Source organism: Homarus americanus, unplaced genomic scaffold, assembly GCF_018991925.1.
Source record: "Homarus americanus isolate GMGI-L3 unplaced genomic scaffold, GMGI_Hamer_2.0 scaffold31037, whole genome shotgun sequence".
Classification (NCBI taxonomy): domain Eukaryota; kingdom Metazoa; phylum Arthropoda; class Malacostraca; order Decapoda; family Nephropidae; genus Homarus; species Homarus americanus.
Window position 1 is genome coordinate 26176203 of NW_024722227.1, and position 19201 is coordinate 26195403.

At 37.2% G+C, this 19201-nt stretch overlaps 1 protein-coding gene across 1 annotated transcript in view; it reads left to right on the forward strand.

Moving 5' to 3' along the window:
* The window catches only part of LOC121862668, a 53551-nt gene that overhangs the window by 8698 nt on the left and 25652 nt on the right, over nucleotides 1-19201 (forward strand). Inside the window, exons 6-18 of the mRNA XM_042360988.1 lie at nucleotides 405-574; nucleotides 936-1391; nucleotides 3744-4677; nucleotides 4870-5102; nucleotides 5328-5420; nucleotides 5570-5689; nucleotides 6539-6733; nucleotides 8702-8878; nucleotides 9583-9696; nucleotides 12639-12707; nucleotides 14312-14412; nucleotides 14529-14718; nucleotides 18877-19080. Of these exons, the coding sequence (XP_042216922.1) occupies nucleotides 405-574; nucleotides 936-1391; nucleotides 3744-4677; nucleotides 4870-5102; nucleotides 5328-5420; nucleotides 5570-5689; nucleotides 6539-6733; nucleotides 8702-8878; nucleotides 9583-9696; nucleotides 12639-12707; nucleotides 14312-14412; nucleotides 14529-14718; nucleotides 18877-19080 (3056 nt within the window). The remainder of the gene's footprint in view (nucleotides 1-404; nucleotides 575-935; nucleotides 1392-3743; nucleotides 4678-4869; nucleotides 5103-5327; nucleotides 5421-5569; nucleotides 5690-6538; nucleotides 6734-8701; nucleotides 8879-9582; nucleotides 9697-12638; nucleotides 12708-14311; nucleotides 14413-14528; nucleotides 14719-18876; nucleotides 19081-19201) is intronic.

Consider the following 19201-nt stretch of genomic DNA (forward strand, 5'->3'; position numbering starts at 1 on the left):
GAAGAATTTGGTATTTGATGTTGAGAGATTGTTTATGAAATTGAATATATACATTGATGGGAGTATACAGCATACACCACATGTTCCAACCTTATGGGTTGGCATTAGGAAGGGCATCCAACCATAAAAATTTACTTCAAGATACCTGATGGCAACTTGACCACCATAGCTTTGCCCATTGCCTGATCTTTGCGGCATTTTCTGGGCTCATGCCTGCGGGATTCTGTTCTGGCTTTACTCAACTCTTGCTACCACGTAATCATGGTTAACTGGGATATCATCCCCCTTGACATGGAAACAATTGGTTTATGTTTGTAGGTATTACTATTACTTTTTACTGATTTGCATTGTTACTGTACATAGCAACAGTTATTTAATGTGATTTAAACTTCTTCTTTTTTCAGTTGCCTCCTACATTTGGACTCATGTACGCAATTTGGTAGAACATCCAGGCCCAAGTGATTATGACCGTGAGTTAGCTAAGTTAGCTTCTCAACACACTCTCCCAGCCAAGTTCAACGCGAATGCCTTTTATACATCTCATAACTACCGCTATACTCAGTTCATTGAGACTGTAAGTATATATTCTGCTCTCCTGAAAATGCTTGTAATATTTCCTACCAGAATACAGGCAGTCCCCGGGTTAAGAACATCCTCTGATATGAACGAGGTTAAGCTGATTTTGTCCCGGCTGGAACAGTCAGCTACATTTTAAACATCATTCCTGATCACCAACACACTAAAAAGTGTCCTGGTGTTCACTATAATAATTTGAATATAAACAGCTGTGTAGAACATTTTTCTGACATTGTTTATGACAAATTACATTGATATAAAATTTTATGATCAGTAAGAATGAAATAAAGTAATTGTATGTCATCACATTAAATATCACTGCATATTGATATTAAACATAAATATGAAATATCTTACAGGTAAACCTTGGTGGAAGTGTTGGTGGAAATGTCATCTTTACTCCAGACTCTTACATTCCTCGGCAAGCATCGGTCAACCTCACTATTGATGTTTTGGATCAGTCTCTAAATGTTTTTGAGTTAGGAGGAGACTTCAGTGGTATAGAAAACATTATTGAAGGACTATATGGAAAAGATGGATATTTTGGAAATGAAGAAATTTTAAATGTACTGAAAAGTTTTAGACCAAAGAGAAATATTATTCGTGATGATAAAATTGAGGAATTCCAAAAGTTATATGATGAAGCGGAGACAGTAAATGAGGTTGATGTGTCAGCTGACAAGGAACCAAGAGCATCTGTGTTTCTCAGGGTCTTTGGCAATGAGGTTATGTACTTTGAAAATCTTATCAAGTCAAACAAAATGCAGTTTCTTCAACGATTTATAAAGGATTTCTCGACCCCCAGATCTTTCCAGGTAAGAGTCTCTTATTTTGTGCTCCTGTAATAATATATGGAAAATTGTTTATGATAAACTGTGTACTGTATAACCACCCATAATGTACTTTACTTTAATTGCTTGATACAGTATACAGTACTTGTACTGTATTATATTTTTTCCATGATATAATTTACCTTCTTAACTAAGATGACTTTCAACAGAATTGCAGCTTATCATCTTGAAAATCTGTAAGTCATTTTTAATCACCTACACTCATCTACCTACAAGATGTGTGACAGAACATGAACCTGACTTTATTATTATTAAATCATAAGCATTGTACGAGTAGAGTAATCTCTCCCTGTTAGCTGGAGTCTTGGATCCTTGGAACTTTCCATTACCCATTACACTTGACTGAGTACTGTAGTGTCCTTTGAGATGTTTTTATATCTCACTTAAGTACACCACCACAATCACTTCTCCAGCACCACCACAATCATATCCCCGACACCACCACAACTTTAATTTTAAACGTGGCCTCCAGCCTCCGCCAATAGCCACACCTTCGCCGCTATTTTATTACCTTAAAATGAAATATCCTAATACAAAAATAGCTATCCGAGCTGTGTTGAGTTAGTTAAGCTGCAGATCTATGCGGCATTCAATGACTGTTGCCTCATAGTTAATATATGCGACCGTTGTCGGCTTTGGGGCCGAAGATCTTGTTTCCCTGAGGCAAAGCAATGCAGACCTAAGCAAAGAGAAGGACAGTTGATCTCTCAACCAGGCTGCAACATAACTTCTGGGCTGTTGCTTCTGTTCGGATAACACCTCGACCAGTCTTGCTTAGAAGTATCTTGCACTTGGTCCCATCCTGCCAGAGGTTGTGAACACCAGAGGAGTGAAGCTGCCTTTATCAACATTTTAAATTCTTTCCCCTCTGCCCTGTTTTTGCCATTTTTATTCCTCCTGTGTGCAGTATCGAGAGCACAGTTGTTAAGAGAGCAGAGTAGCACACACGCAAGACGGACTGTCACTGAGGCAGAGTGAGCACACATGGCCCAGCCACCTGGGATGAGAGACACTTTGCAGGTCACCATAAAACTCGCGGGCTCCCCGACCCGGCCGTGAAAATGCTGCCAACTTTAAAACTACCTGCAGACATTCTTGGGTACATCCAGAGTGTCATCCGTAAATAATCAAAGGCCGCGAATTGTAAGGGCATGCTGTAGTTAGGTTCTTTTGGTACCAGGCTAATCAAACTTTATCCTTAAGTAATAAAATATCACCCAAAAAATTCCCACACTCAACCCTCAATTAATTATTGCGTGGTATTAATTTCCCGGTTCCTTGTTGACATAGTGTGGTCACAGCCAGCCCAGCGCCTGTCTGTCTCCATGTTAGTGTATTGGCACATCCCACACGAAATAATAAAGGAGTACTTTTGTACCATATCTAAAAAAAAATTTTAGTTACTGTCACTACTGTGTATAATGTTTAGTATTCATTAAACTAGTTTTGGAACAATTTATGGATATATCTTGGCCTCTGAAACCAAGCTAATTACAGTCAACCCTCGCTTTACGCGGTGCCACTTTACGCGTTTCCACGTTTACGCGGTATCCTGCCGAAACCGGAATGCTCACTTTCTGCGGTGTGTGTACCCTTTTACGCGGAGAGCGGCGCGAGCAGGGTGCGCACAAGGTCACCCAGTCATCAAAACATTACAGAGTTCTTCACCCGCCCCCCACCACAGCTGGCCCAAGTCAGTGATAGTGATAATGATAGTGAGGATATGGACTTATATGGACTTTGAGGGGTTTGACAAAGAGGCCCTGCAAGCCTCTGTGGTGGATAGTGATACAATTGATACAGGTGAGGGCCAATAATCTGCCCTCTGCCTCGGAACCAACCCCCCATCCCTGTGTGCCCAGCCATCTTTTCTACTAATGTAAGTGTTAAAAAATCTAATATTATTGATATTTCTCTTAATTATTAATTGTGTGTGCATACCATCATAAAATTAAGAAGTTATTTTTACTACAACGTAGGTATTGTGTCTGAAAAAGTGGAGTTTGGGGGTCGGCCCGGTCTCTATTTCAATTAATCCCATATGTTATGTTGTTCACTTTACGCGGGCCGCCGTGGGTTGAATTAACCGCGTAAAGTGAGGGTTCACTGTATACTGTACATATACTGTAGTCATTGAAATCAATTAAACCATAATTTGCAATTTGATGGTTCATAATGTCTTCTGGTACCTAACCCACAAATAATCAAGACTCCACTGTACAGGAAAATGAATTAAACAATAAATAGAATTATGATTGATTTGTATTAAAACATTTAATATTCAAAGTGACTAATGAAGTAATTAAAATTTTTCAGGTTGTGGATCAAGAATATATAAGCCCAACTCTTTTGGGTTTTCCCCTTAAACTACTACTCAATGCTACTGGTTCAGTCATCTTTAACAAGGAGGAAAAGTTGCAGATGAGAGGCACTCAGGACATAATCTTAGAGGGAAAACTTTCCCCTTCTGCTGTTGTTGCACTTGATGAAACACTTATGGTTGATGGCTATGTTTCTTCCAGTGGTATCAGGAGAACAACTACCCAGATTGCTCGCACACATATTGGGGGTAAAATTGCAATTGAAAATGGAGAGATTTTAGAGGTACAAATTAATGTTCCTAGTCCTGAGATCACGAAGCTGAGCAAATCTGTAAAAGTTTCACTCTTCAAAAATTCCAGAAAGGATTGGGAAGAACACAAAGGTGAAGGTGAAGAGTCACAACAACAGTGCTCACCAGACAGTCTTAGTAAAGGACTTGGCCTTGAACTGTGTAGCAGTGTCAGTTACAAAACTCGCTCTCTTGATGGAGAAACTATCGTGAGTGAACCGTACAATATGGATTTTAAGATAACCAAGACAGATACATTTAATTATTATAAATTATATGTTAAAAAACAGGAAAATGTTCTTGAAGCTTTATTTGATTCTCCAGGATCTTCCATTGATCGAAAAGTTCATTTCCTGTTTAATGTGAGACCAAATGATGCAGGAGTGTACATGGCCATCAGAGGAATGGGTTATGGTATTGAGGGAGAATATGAGAACACTTACGCATCTAAAAAACTCTCTCTTGTGTATCGTGAGGAATCTAATGTTGTTGGGGAATTTGAAGTATCACTTCAGAATCAAACAGGAAAATATGGACATAAGTACATTCCAAAGATGTCACTTACCTTAGGAAAGGAAGTTTTGACACTGGGGGGAAACATTGTTTATAATAAAGAAGAAGAACATGAAGGTTTAGAAGGTAAGGAACCTCTTCTGATCTTATAAATAAGATTGAACTTTACTTCATTTGAGAAGATTATATATATAATTAAAGAACTGTATTTTACAAAAATTTTAATCACTTAAAAGTAATTCATACAAAATGATATGTAATATGTAACTGATCTTTGCAGAATATTTTTATGTTAAATGTGAACTGTATTATCTACAGTTACTTGGGAACTTGAAGGAATCTGGCTCGGTGATGATGGAATGAAGACTTTTGGAAAGATCTTTGTTTCTAGTTCAGGAAACCTCATTCTTAACAGGGAGAAGCAAAGAATGCAAATATCATCCAAGTATGGGAAAGATGCCATTCTGGCACACTCAGTGTTACTGACATTAGATTCTTCTCAAATGATGGAACAAGGGAAGAAAAAGAGAAAGGGATCCTTATCAATGGAGGTGAGGTGTATTATGTATATCAGTGATGATACCAGTAAAGTTTATAGTATGGTTAAGGTCATATAATGTTATGAATGTGGGTTTATACTGAATATATTATATAATTATTATTTGACTGGTAAGCATGTATTATATTGGACTTATGTGGTGTATGCATCCAGTGTCATTTGTGAACTCAATGAGGAAAATGCAACCAATTCACTTGAGTGTTACTTCTGTTGGCAGTCAAGTCAGGCGGAAAGTCAAGTGGAGGTGGACTTTGAATATCAACCAGGACATGCTGAAGTGAACATCAATGTTACAGTCCAGACAATCCAGGTGAAGCTAATTCTTTAAGGTGGTTTCTATAAGCGAATTTGTAACTGAATTTTTTCACATTTTCATGTTAAACTTAATTTGAATACAAAACAAAATGTTAAGGTATTTATGTGAATGATATACACTAACAATTTTAACCATGTTCTCAGGTAGCATCTCAACTTATAGTGAAGAACTTAATTGAGGGGAACAGCAAAGACACTCATTTGACAGTGAATTTTGTTAGCCCACAAATGAACATGGATTACCTTGGCCAAGTTATTTATAAGGTTTGTACTCTATTAGTACAGATAGTTCTGCTATAATGTGATAATTGTGTTCTTGTAAAATATCGTGTTATAGAAAATCGCGAAATAGAAATAACAGGGCTTATGGAGAAAATAGGGTTAGGTGCAGATTACTCGAAATCGAAAAAATTTAGTAGTTAGCCTAACACAAAGGATAGCACAGTCTAAATAAATGTTACATTCATATCTAATAATGAAATCATACAGTAAATGTAACACTTTACTTGATGGGGGAGAAGGGTGATTTTGAGGTTGATAAAATCGAGCTTCTCTTCAAGTGTTATATCCTTTCTTTTACGATCATCACCGGGAATTCTATCACCAGAACGCTTCTTGTTGATATTCTTCTTTACTATATTCACAGTTAATACTGTACCACAAAATTGGAGAAATAGTAAGCAAAAATCGCGTTACAGCAAACAAGGGTTTGCGTTATACAAATATCGTTCCTAATTCATAAATCGCGTTAGAGCAAATTCGCGTTATCAAAACACGCGTTATAGCAGAACTCACTGTATACAGTATTGTTCTTAACCTGCCTTTCGCTCTTAAGTTTGTTGATGATATTATAGAATATTTTCTTCAGGACTGAATTTTGAGACGATGTCATCTATCATGTTACTGTAATGTGTATGTACATGCATATATGAGTGTAATTGTGTTTTAGAAATAAACATCTCTTGAATGTTGAGGAAAAGTAAGAGCTAGGGAGAGAATAGATTGAGGAAATAAAATTCTAACATTTCTAACAAGTCATAGAGAAAGATTTTGAAAAGGAAAGAAGTCTTTGTGTGTGTTTTTTCATTGATTTTACTTTCATTATTGTTTTAGGTATCAGATCACGGTCTCCAAGCTGAAGCAGAAGTCAAACTCAACTCCATACTCCATTCCAAATTTTTACTGATGTACCTGATGGAAACAGATCCTTTGCATTTACTTGCTGGATTACACTTCCACTTTAATGATTTTATTATAGAATTTGGACACAATATTGACTTCAGTCAACCTGACCGTGCTGTCATCTCTGTGAGTACATGTTCTCAGTTATGTATTCAATTAATGTACCAAAATGTTGTTATATACAATAAGGGCAATTTTTAGAACTCTGCATTTTGTTTAAAAAATTTTACGATTAATAAACAAAGAGGCAAAATGGATATTATCACATTACTTATTGTTACAGGAGACTCACCTGGTAAAGACTAAATTTAAAGTTACATAGCAGTTTCATATCTCTCATGGCATAATAGATCTTTCTATTTAAATACAGTACAGGTTGCAACTCTAGTCTGGCACCCTTGGGACCTGACCAGTGCTGAAACACACAAATTGCCCCCCTGAGAACCCCTTACCTCTCACATGACTGAGTGCTGATGCCATTGTTATATGTTAAGCAACCACAGAATTTGGGAAAAAGTCATTTCAGTGTTCTAGAGTGCCTTATGAATAAAGAAAATACTATGTCTCAGAGTACGTGTATCCAAAGTACGCGACCCCACTCATATACGTGTCTGACCCCCTGAATCACCCTTATGCTTGGGTATCGCTCTTGTACGAGCCAATCCACCCGGCATCTCTTCTTAGCTCACCTTGCTTATCACTTGTCTGTGCTCGTCTAAAATTATGGATATCAATTGCAATTAAATGCCAGGTAGCGAAGTGTCCTCCTAATATTACGTATTAAGTAATTATTAGATGTTTTAATTGCCTGTATATTGGCCTGGCGTGTTATTGCTAGGCATTAACATACCTAGGTATAAAGCAAGACGTCGAAGAAGGCATTCTTGCTGGTAAAGTTTTTCTTTATTGGTGATTTTACCACAGTCATGGTCCCTTAGTGAAAAATTAGTGGCAGTGCTCATCATGCCACTTTCCACACCTCCTGGTCTCTTGGAAGGCATATTGCAGGGCTTAAATATAGGCAAAATATAAGGAAGACAAGAGTGTATAACCAAATATACTTGGCGGCTTAGCGCTGCTAATAGTGGCTACTCTGCAAACTAATGGCGCCAGATTCAAAACAAGCCAGACCACGTGAGTTGGCGGGCCACAGATTGCCAGACCAGAGAGTTATAACCTGAGCTGTACTCGTATATTATACTCTTCTGCACGGTAGGAACTTTTGATGATGCAGAATATGATCTGTATGGTACACTAGGTTCTCCTATAATGTATGTCTTCAAAGCACCATTTGAATATAATGTGATGAATTTATTAGGGAACTCATTTTCTGTAACACAGATGCGATTTGGATATAACGCAAGTAAATGGAACTATGTGACTCATGTAGGAATAAGCAGTTATAGATCACACAAGTCAATGTGCCATCCCCACAGTCTTTGTTTATCTTCCATACACATCAGACATCTGTTATTGCCAACTGTGCTTTATCTTAGTGCAAGTACTGTACTGTGCTGTACTGTATCAATTTTATTGCTTTTAATTACAATGCATGGCAAGGGTGTGAAGCATTCTGGTAGTGGTGGTAGTGAAAGCAAAGTAAATAGAAGAAAAGCTGTAACTTTTGAACAGAAATTAGTTCTGATAAAGTGGTATGAACTTATGAACCCTCTCCTACATTGTCAGAATGTCTCCACCCACTCCATATTATTTCAGCATATTCGTTCTCCATCCATCTTCATGGCTCTGTCTTCTATTGCATAGCAATGTACACTAACATACTGTAATAAACGTTTTCCCCCCCTTTTCATATTTTTATTCTATTCATGAATTTCAGTATATTATTAAACTAAGGCACAGTTATTATAAAAGAGCACACAAATCTTAACTATGGCATGAAAGTGAATGTGGGCCCCATGTTCGTTATGTTGATGTTCTTGAACCTACTTCCCCCAACCCCTTAGTTCCCACTGAATCAATGGTTAATACAATGCAATTTATCTATAACGCTGTGTTTTTCAGGAACACAACTACTGCGTTATAGGAGAACTGATTGTAATAATAATGTCAAGGTCTTATATTGGTTGTCACCAGATGAGTAGTTCTGTGGGACCAGCAGTTGCAGCGTTTCTTTATGAGGTGGACTACAGTCGAGATCATCCCTTTAATGCAAGTGTGGAGTTGTATGGTGCCTTTGACATTCATCAAGCAGGAGTGTCACTATACACTATGTCTGATCAAGACTGGCATAATTTCACTGGCAGAAGTAATGTGAGATTATACTGTTATTATTTCTTTTTGTTACATATGGACATATATCACATGATGTTGAAAATTACTTATTTTCTTATAAAGTATTTCCAACAGGTTGTTGGTGTAGATATGAGTTTTTAAATTATAGTAAATTCTCTGCTCTGGATTATCTCTCATATAGTTAAAGGATTTTCAGACTTTTCGGGGACATACTAAATACTGTATGAAGCTTTAGTTTTCAGTTATTACTCTCCCCCAAAGTTTATAAAAGTGTTAAGAGTTAAGAGCAGTGTAAGCCCTCAAGACTTATTCCGGAAACACAGTACAGTTGCAATAAAGCTTTGATTATAGTACAGTACTGACTTATGTTTTGGGGGCATTCTCATAGTGTATATACTGGTAATGTAATGAAGTGTTTCTTTTAGACTCTCAGTCAGCACATGACTTCCTTCCCACATCACCAGCACCTTGTCATTAGGTGTACAGTACTATCTTTGTTGGACTTGTCGACTCAGACAGCTCTATAAACACCAGACTAATGGAAAGATCCCCTTTGTTGACATATAAATTTTCAGAGTTTACTGTATTAAGAATTTACTGATAAAAAATGTATTATTATGAATATCTACTGACTTTCCTTAATGTACCTATGTACTTCACTATATTGTGGATGAAGGCATCAGGCATTGGGTAATTTTTCAAAAAAAAAAAATTCTTCACAGCTCAAGTGGTTTGACTGGTCTTACAGTATTGAGCATGAAGCTTTCTTGGATACCGGTAAGAAGATGGTGAAATTCACATCTGAAAATAGTGGAGTCCTGGAAATTGCATTTGAAGTAAGTGGATACAAGATTAAGACAACTGTGTGTCGTAAAATAAAGTAAGACACATTATAGTGTAAAATTTAAATATACAGGTAATCCTGTCAGCTACACTGACAGGAGGACAAATGAAGGAGTACTAAGGTCAGTAAAAATTTAGAAAAATTTACAGAAAACGAAAAATTAGATACTTTAGTCATATAATTAGGGATGGGGGGATAATAACAGAAGTTGAAGGTAAGAGAGCCAGGGGAAAGCAGAGACTGGGATGGATGATTAAAATTTAAAACTGAGTCCCCTGAGAGATACAAAACCTTGGAAGATTGGTAAACACAGCCCAATAACGTTTAGAGTTGTGGACTGCTGTAGCTGACCCTCAGATATGAGGATGGTGCTCTGAGTAATTGATTTAATCCCTGATTTATGAAGATCTGGTTATGAAAGTCCTAAGTTGTGAAAAAAAAAACAAATTGTTCCATGTTACGATTTACATATGAAAAATTAGAAGTTACATTTTATTGTTTCTCACCTTTTCATAATTTTTATTGTTTTGTTTTTTGTATTACAGGCAGTGACCGTTATACCACTCAATCAGTTTTATTAACACCAGTTACTGCTATGTGATGGCTAAAGTTCAGTTTTACAATGGTTACTACCTGAATGTTTTCCTGTATTGTCACTGCTATGAAAAAGTGATGTGCAATAACTCGCAATATTTTGAGATATTTGATTCTATATCGGAATGTCATAACACGTAGGATGCATAGGAGGTTCTGCCCGTCCCCGGTGACTGCCAGGCTGATCGGCTAGTCCGCCAAGACAGTAATCGATTCTATGTTTACATTCGTTTCCAGTGGAGTAAATATCAAGAAAGTTGAGTTCTTGAATATTTTTGCATTTTTTATGTTGAAATTATTGGTCGTTCTAAAATTTACCCACCCAAGATCTGTCTACATAAAGCTTTTCAACTACTGTAATATTTTTGGCTCGATATATGTAACTTTATTAATTTATTTTTTCTCATTTACAGCACACACTGTCCTAAGGGCAAAGCTGTACTGTACATGTACTCAAAATAATGTGCTAAATGATTTCTAAGATTTTTGTCTCGAGCAAACTATAGCATGATTATATTCAAATTAATCACTATCTTATAAGAATTCCAGATATGTAAATTATATTTTCCCTGGTCACTTCTGTGACATTTTATAAGCAAAAAACAAAAACTCAATCTAAAGGACATAAATAAACAAATAAATACTTCACTAGACCTTCGGGGACAACTGTCAAACATGTCACTGTCACCTCCCCTTCCTCCTGCCCTCACCCCCCCCCCCATCCCAGCAAGGGTTTGGTGGTTATACAGTAGGCTTTAAGTTTTTATCTCATATAATATCACCGACTAAAGTTAGGAGAATATAATTTGCATTGCTGGAATCCTTGCAAGACAGTGAATAATTTGAATCTAGACATCATAATATATTTTGCACATGAGATAGAATTTTTAGTACATAAGTTTAGTACATTTTAATAATGTACAAGTTTTTTTAACTGTATTTTTGGGTAGATTTACATAAATATCTTCATTTATTTGTATTCATTTACATGCACACCATACGAAAAGAAACATAAAAGAAATAAATGACCTAAGTGCAAACATGTACTGTACTATCGTGGACAAAAGTTCGCTCCTTCCCAAACTGAAGCAGTATTGACCCGCACAGCACACCCGCACCAGATAACAATCAGGGTAAGTCAGTTCGGAGACTCATTCCCGTGTCTCAGTTTCACTACAGGGAGCGAACTTTTGTCCACGATAGTACGTGTAGAGTAAAGCCTCGAATAACGATGGTAATGTGTCCTCCAATATTGCAGTGTAAAGTGAATCATTGTATCGTGGATCATTAATAACCAATAAAATAAAGCAATAATAATGAGATACCTTTCCCAGTGTGACCTTTTCATATCTTTTGTGTGGCTTTTTACCCTCTTTTCCCCCAAAAAACAATACAATTAATGAAAATTGCACGGTGTGTGCATGTAACCGAGTAAAAATAAATGAAGAAAGTTACGTATATCTACCCAAAAATACGAGTTGAAAAATATCCATAACACCTCACAGCTTGGCCCAGTAGCCTGGTGGTAACAGTGATGAGTCTAACTTGGCTGAAATGCCATGAGTAATCACTGTTAGGCACTATTATATAAGTAAACACTAGTAATAACAGTAAATCCAGTAGAATATGGCAGGGAGGGAGGAGAATCATAACTGTAGACGATAGACGACGCACTAACTAGTGGTCAGTTGCTCCCGTTGCCAGGTGTACAACGGAAATACGTAGTGGAGAAATACATATATTGTAGTCGAATTTGAAAATGGTGACGATTACAGTGATAAACAAATTATATAAACCATACATATACCTACAATAACATAATAAGAAACATTGTATCATTACTAGAGTGAATGAAATAATATTCCCACAAACAACAATTGACAACTCTGTTTATGTTTCCCGCCTCCTCGGGCACCTGTGTCCCACGCACTGGCACCTTAATTACACAGGCTTAAGATGATCTTCGTTCTGTTTTGAGAATGCTTCTTAGGGAGGCTTCTTAGCCCCTGGAATGTCCAAATTTTGTCCAAATCTTCTGAAATTACCTGGTCTGTACCTTTGAGGGTATGCTGTACTTATATATTGTAAACTTTAATATATATATATATATATATATATATATATATATATATATATATATATATATATATATATATATATATATATATATATATATATATATATATATATATATATATATATATATATATATACTGGTATATATACTGGTATATATAATAATAATGAAAAGATTGCTTCTGCAAGACTATTATTGACTAGTAATAGGTACTTCTCTAGTGTATAGATTTTTTTGTTTTCATTGTATATATTAATTTTCAGACACATCCAAACTTCCTACTTCAGTTTTTGGCACGGAGTGGACCTGATGATAGGGACCCAGCCTTTCAGGTAAGACACATCGTGATCACATTATTCAGGGAGTCCATATTTTTCATGATGCTGATAATCTATCTGTTGTTGGGTGTCCTCCCTTAATAATAATACAGTAGTAATATTTCCATTGGCTGGAATCTCTCTTAATCGGAACTCTCTGATAACCAGAATTGAAATTCCGGATTTGGAAATGCTTTTGCGGGGAACACATTTTCTGGAAAATTCTGAGAAAATTTTTCTGGTACAGTCATTTCTGCTACAACGGGTGTTTTGTCAACGCGAATTGGCTATAACGCAATTGATGAATAGAAGAACGATATTTGTAAAACGCAAACGCACGTTGGCTGTAATGCGATTCCACTCGAACGTTTTAAGTGTACTGTACTGTCGCTTGGCGCGGGTTTATGCAGTGTTTACAGCTCACGTTCGACATCACATGTTCAATTGATCCACAAGAGCTTCCCACTTCTCTTTTGTCTTCTATCCTGAGGGAAGTTGATAAGCAGTTGCAGCTCTTGGAAGACAATGACTACAATGCAGAAAGGAGCAGGATTGCAGTTCGTGGTGTTAAATCTTTTTTGGCACCTTCTGAACAGCTTGTTTGTGAAAGAAGAAAGACGGCAAAACAGCAAACATTAGACGTCTTTTTTAAGTCAACCTTGAAGAAGCAGACTGAAGACACTGAACCACAGCCATCCACTTCTGGAATTAGACGTTTTTTTCGTCCCTCCCATGCAACCAAAACTGCACCTGATGATGATGATGACAACTCTCAACTCCTGTCTGCATGACTCCTCAACATCAAAATCACCCTTTTCCCCCTTCAAGTTATATTCATATTTTTTCAAGGTAAAGTGTTACATTTACTGTATGATTTCATTATTAGATATGAATGTAACATTTATTTAAACTGTGCTATCCTTTGTGTTAGGCTAACTACTAAATTTTTTTCGATTTCGAGTAATCTGCACCTAACCCTATTTTCTCCATAAGCCCTGTTATTTCTATTACGCGAATTTCTACAACGTGAGGTTTTATAAGAACACAACTATCGTGTTGTAGCAGAACTGACTGTACAATGAAAACATATGCAGAAGGGCTAAACCTTTGGTGCGCTCTGCCTTGTGGTAGGGCTCTCGTAATGTTTCACGAGCTATATTTAATCTTCGGACAAAACCACGACACGACTTTTGTCTTTGATTGTACACTCACTAAAATATATTTTGCACTCTTGGCTCCGAAACCATCCGCAACGATTCCTGCGACAGAAGCCGTGATGAGTGTTATTAGATTTCTTGGTCCGGTATGTCATATTGTATGACCCCGCAAAGGTGCTGAATAATCTAATTGGCTCTCTGACTTCCAGGGGACATATGAGAAGTTGGGGAATACAATGCAATACATAACACATTTCGGTGATATATGGCACTTAGCAGGTTATGGTCCGGAGCTCCTCGTGTTCTCATTAAGACAATTTACCTCTTGTTTAACTTTGTCATGTACGTACTGTATTGATTTTAACCATACATACCTGTTGTAATTTGGATAACAGTTATACATTGTTAATCTATAAAGCGAGCGAGATATTTTAATTGTTTCAAATGATCTTGGAATTTCAGATAGTCATAGAGAGGCAGACATCAACTGAGCTTGAGATGTTCCAGGCAGACATCGCAGCTAGTGGGGACCATCTCTTTCAAACTGCCATGTTCTTGAATAGGTTGGAGTTATTCAGAGTGATTTTGTCATAATACTAATGATATCCATTTGTGTATTCATAGAGGTAGTGGAACATTGGTATAATATAAAATAATATTACTTGAACTTTCTTTCCAGGGAGAAAACTTTTAATGGTAGTCTTCGTCTTCTAGAGAGTGAAGTTGTCATCAGTGGAAAATATCACCTTCCTCATTCAGGGATGATTGAAGGATCAGCAGAAGCAGCAGTCACATTACCATCAGGCCAAGCCTTCTCCTCTAATCTAAGCCTTATTCATTCATATGATGGCACCACACGCGACTTATTGGTTAGTGTGAATTTATCATCTTGTATAGTATTTTCATCACTGTAGGATTCAATGCTTGGGGTTATTATAATATTGGTGTGCAATCAAGAACCATGAAATTCTTCACTGTTAAAAAATGCCTTATACCTTATGATGTTATGTTTTTTCAGATTCTGTATGTATGATTGAGTGTGTATGCAACTTTGTAAAGAAAATTAAGAAAATTACGTATACAGTAAAAAACAAAAACATTTTTTTCTTCTAAAAACCAGTTTTTGTGATATAGTCAAGAATGCTACATCTAGCTTTATACCTAGTTATGTAAATGCTTAGCATTAACTTGCCAGGCCAACATACAGGCAATTAAAACATCTAATAATTACTTAAATACGTAATATTAGGAGGACACGTCGCTACTTGGCATTTAATTGCAATTCTCAAAACCCCCCTCCCCCACCCTCCATCACACGCATTGCTACCGTCATCTCTTGCCCTAGGGTGAGCAGTAAACAAATGTCAACTCTCGAGGGGTGAAGATGAAGTCAGTCTCGACAGGTTCTCCCTGCTCTAGAGACTGAACACTATGATTAGAGCCAACTTCCTCATCCTGATCCTGGAATCCACTAAAATCAGACTGACTAGGTAGAGGTTCTTGTAATCTTCTTACTGCTTCATTATCTAAAACATCCAATAACCTACTTTTCTTAGCAGAAGCAGGTTGGTCTAATTGGGGTTTAAGTCTTTTACCTTTCACCCATAATTCTAAACATTCTGCCAACTTGGGATCTTTCCAGTGTTTTACATTTAGAAATGTACTCTTCAAGGCCTTATTCTATCTATTTTTGATTTGGATCTTCAATAATTCCTTCTTATCTCCTGCAGCTTGATTAATTAAAAAACAAATTATCATAACAAACTGCACAATCCAATGGTGAAAACAGGTTGTCTGGGACACAGTTGCTATGAATTATGCAAGCCAAATGTGGATCTAACTTGGTAATCCAAGTGGCTCTACAGCCTTGATAATTACATGTAGTATGGTCCCCTTGGGTCCTGGGTGAAACTACTACTACTGTAGCTCCTCACTCAACACTAGTTCCCAGGGACAGTTCCATGGTTTCCTCCATCATCTAGCAATCCAGATAACTGTCCTTTATCCTCCAGTTGCACATCACTCATCTAAACTAGGAGGAACACCATGAGTCACATTGTATCATCATAATAATACAAGGGAGATTACATTTTCTCCCAAACATAATCAATATGACTCGTAATTGTGATATTTTAGTACCGTAAATTGCGGTGCATAAGACGACATCTTAAGCTCGAAAAAATCTCTCCAAAACCAGGGGTCGACTTATACGCTGAGTATAAAATGTGAAGCTGTACTACATATAGTGGTAAACAAGTGGAACAGCCTGCCTAGCACTCGCTGTGCATCACTTACCGTAACTCCCGTGGCCTGCCTCTAATATTTCCTACTGAAGTTCATGTTTGGTAAACATATTTATCTTAAGAGATAATAATAAAATAGTAAATTCCAGTATAATTAAACGAACACAACACCACACGCCATTTCCAACAGCTGATGGACAGTAAACAATGGATCAGAATGCCATTAAACCCAGGCGGCCAGCCAGACAACTACCCGGTACTACAATATGGGTGCCATCTGCGCAATTTTATGATAGCGCTATAGATTGTGAGTTCTCATTCACTACAGGGGTAATGACAGTTTAATGATACATAATGGCAGTTTATTGAATATACACACAATGACACCGTAATTAAAACCTTAACTCTAAGATAAACAGTTAAAACTTTAACTTCAAGATTAATTTAATTCAAAGTTGTATTTTATTGACAATAGAAGCATGTATGATCACATTTTAAAATCCTTCAAAGTCTGCTGTGCTGCCGACAGTGTAATTGACCCATAGTTTCGCAGCTGGCCGCGTGGTGTTGGTGGCGCCACTGGCAGTTTGTTTACAACAGCTGATGCAGATGGCGGATCGTAAGCCAGGTGTACCATAATGCTCTACTATCATACTGTTTATAGCAGTACTGTAATATCAAGGTGCTATACTGGTATGCTGTTTAAACAATTACTACAGGTGCTGATTTTGACTTGGTGTTTACCAGAGTTCTTACGAAGATAACTTACTGAAGATTTTTAGCGGTTGCTTGCTGTCCTAAGTAGATCCTGCTGACCACTTCACTTTTTGTATGGACTATATAATATATTTTTTCAAATATTGAAAGGTATTACGTTAAGTGTCTTGACGGAAGTGGCATGGCCTTATTACACACTTTTGCCTATGTTTGGGCCTTGGGGGGTCGACTTATATGGCGAGTATAGGCCTAAACCTGAATTTTTTACTAAAATTCTTAAGGTCGACTTATACGCCACAATTTATGGTAAATTATTTCATTTAATATCTCCTTATTGTTATATAAGTCACCAGTGTGACAACCATAAGCAACTAACTCACTATATCATACACCTCTCCCTTCTCTTACCTCAAGTATCCCTCAGCTCAATGAACTTTGTGTCTTGATCAAGCTAACTTCATTTTAGAGCACTTATGTTTTGAGGGATCACCAAGTTCTCTATTTGTTGCCAATCAGGGTGCACAGACATCATCGCTTCAATTAATTAGCTTGAGCGATAATGCCTGAGTGAGCATCAAGTCACCCGGAAGGGTTGACAGTGCTGAGCTGCTACCATAGCGCTCCATTGGCTAACATCGTTCACCATTACTCTAGCAAGATGTATTGGGTTGAGAATTCCACCCTGAATGGTTCTCAAATAACCCATACTGAGGATACAAGGTCCATCCCATCATAACTCTAGATTGTTAGTCAGACTGGAAGGTCAGCGTCGGAAAGGGTCACTAAGACTAGCAGCCTCGCTAAAGTTTGCCTGGAAAGGCTGAACCCGCTATTGAGGACATGAATAAAATAGAATTATGAAAAGAAAAACTTAACTCTGGCAAAAAACGTCATTCAAAACTAAGTGACTTGAAAGCAGAGGATATTAGTCACTAAAGATCTACTGTCTTCCTAGATAGAAGATGAGCCGTGGTCGCCATGCTTGACCAGATCTGCCCCCAAAACAATATCTGAGACATAAACAAAATAAAGTCACTCGATTTCCTCACCATGCTACGATGTATAAATACACAAATTAGCGGAGCCTTCTTTGTGCGTATTTACAGCTGATTCGCCAGGCAAGAAGGTGACGGTATCAATGCGTGTGATGCAAGGTGCGGAAGGGGGTTTTGGGAATTGCAATTAAATGCCAGGTAGCGACTTGTCCTCCTAATATTACGTAATAAGTAATTATTAGATGTTTTAATTGCCTGTATGTTGGCCTGGCGAGTTATTACTAGGCATTGACATACCTAGGTATAAAGCTAGACGTCGCATTCTGGAGTGAAAAAAAATAACCGCTACATAACATATAGCTCACAGGTTGGGACAAGTTGGAAATTTTCCTGCTTGGCTCGGGAATTAGTTTTGGTGCTCATTTTAAATAATTTGTTCCAGAACATAGTGTTTTTTAGATATAGGAATGCCAGATAAATGATCCCATAATCTGTATAAACTACAAGGCAATTTGTGATCATATGTTACTCACTCCTTCATTGGACTTAGATATGTGCCTTGAGTAGATTTTGTAAATGTATCTGTAGCGCAACTTTTGCCTTTGATATATGAAGTGATCTTTTTTTATATATAAGATGCAAGATATTAATATGAACTTCAAGCAGTGTTTGAGGTGCAACATCTGAGTGGATACAACCATCTCTTGTCCTAATGGTTGCTGGTGTTGCCACAGTTCCATGTTAACCGAAGGCTTGTTATTAACTCTGCATTATCCACATTGTGCCTCATTATTCACTCTGCATTATCCACATTGTGCCTCATTATTCACTCTGCATTATCCACATTGTGCCTCATTATTCACTCTGCATTATCCACATTGTGCCTCATTATTCACTCTACCTTATCCACACTGTCCCTCATTATCCACATTGTCCCTCATTACTCACTCTGCATTATCCACACTGCCTCTTAATATGTACTCTGCCTTCCATACTGCCTCTAATCAGACATCAGACTCAGTGTAAAGAAAGTAACGACCTATTATGACTGCTGTGAATGCTTTCATTTCAGGTTTCATATGGCTGGGGTGATGGTGCCATTGAAGGTCACATGAAACACATGCATCGTGAGGGTTGGTTTGAAGATGATGCAACCAGCTTCAATTTGACCTTAACAACACCATTCTCTCAGTTGCAAAATATTGGGTTAAGTTTTGAAAAACTTAGTGACCCCTCCAAACTAAACTTTGCTGAGATTGAATTGGATGAATTTAAGGTAATATATTTTTACACACACACGCACTCACTTTCTTTCTTTCTTTCTTTCTCTCTCTTTCTCTCTTTCTTTCTTTCTTTCTTTCTTTCTTTCTTTCTTTCTTTCTTTCTTTCTTTCTTTT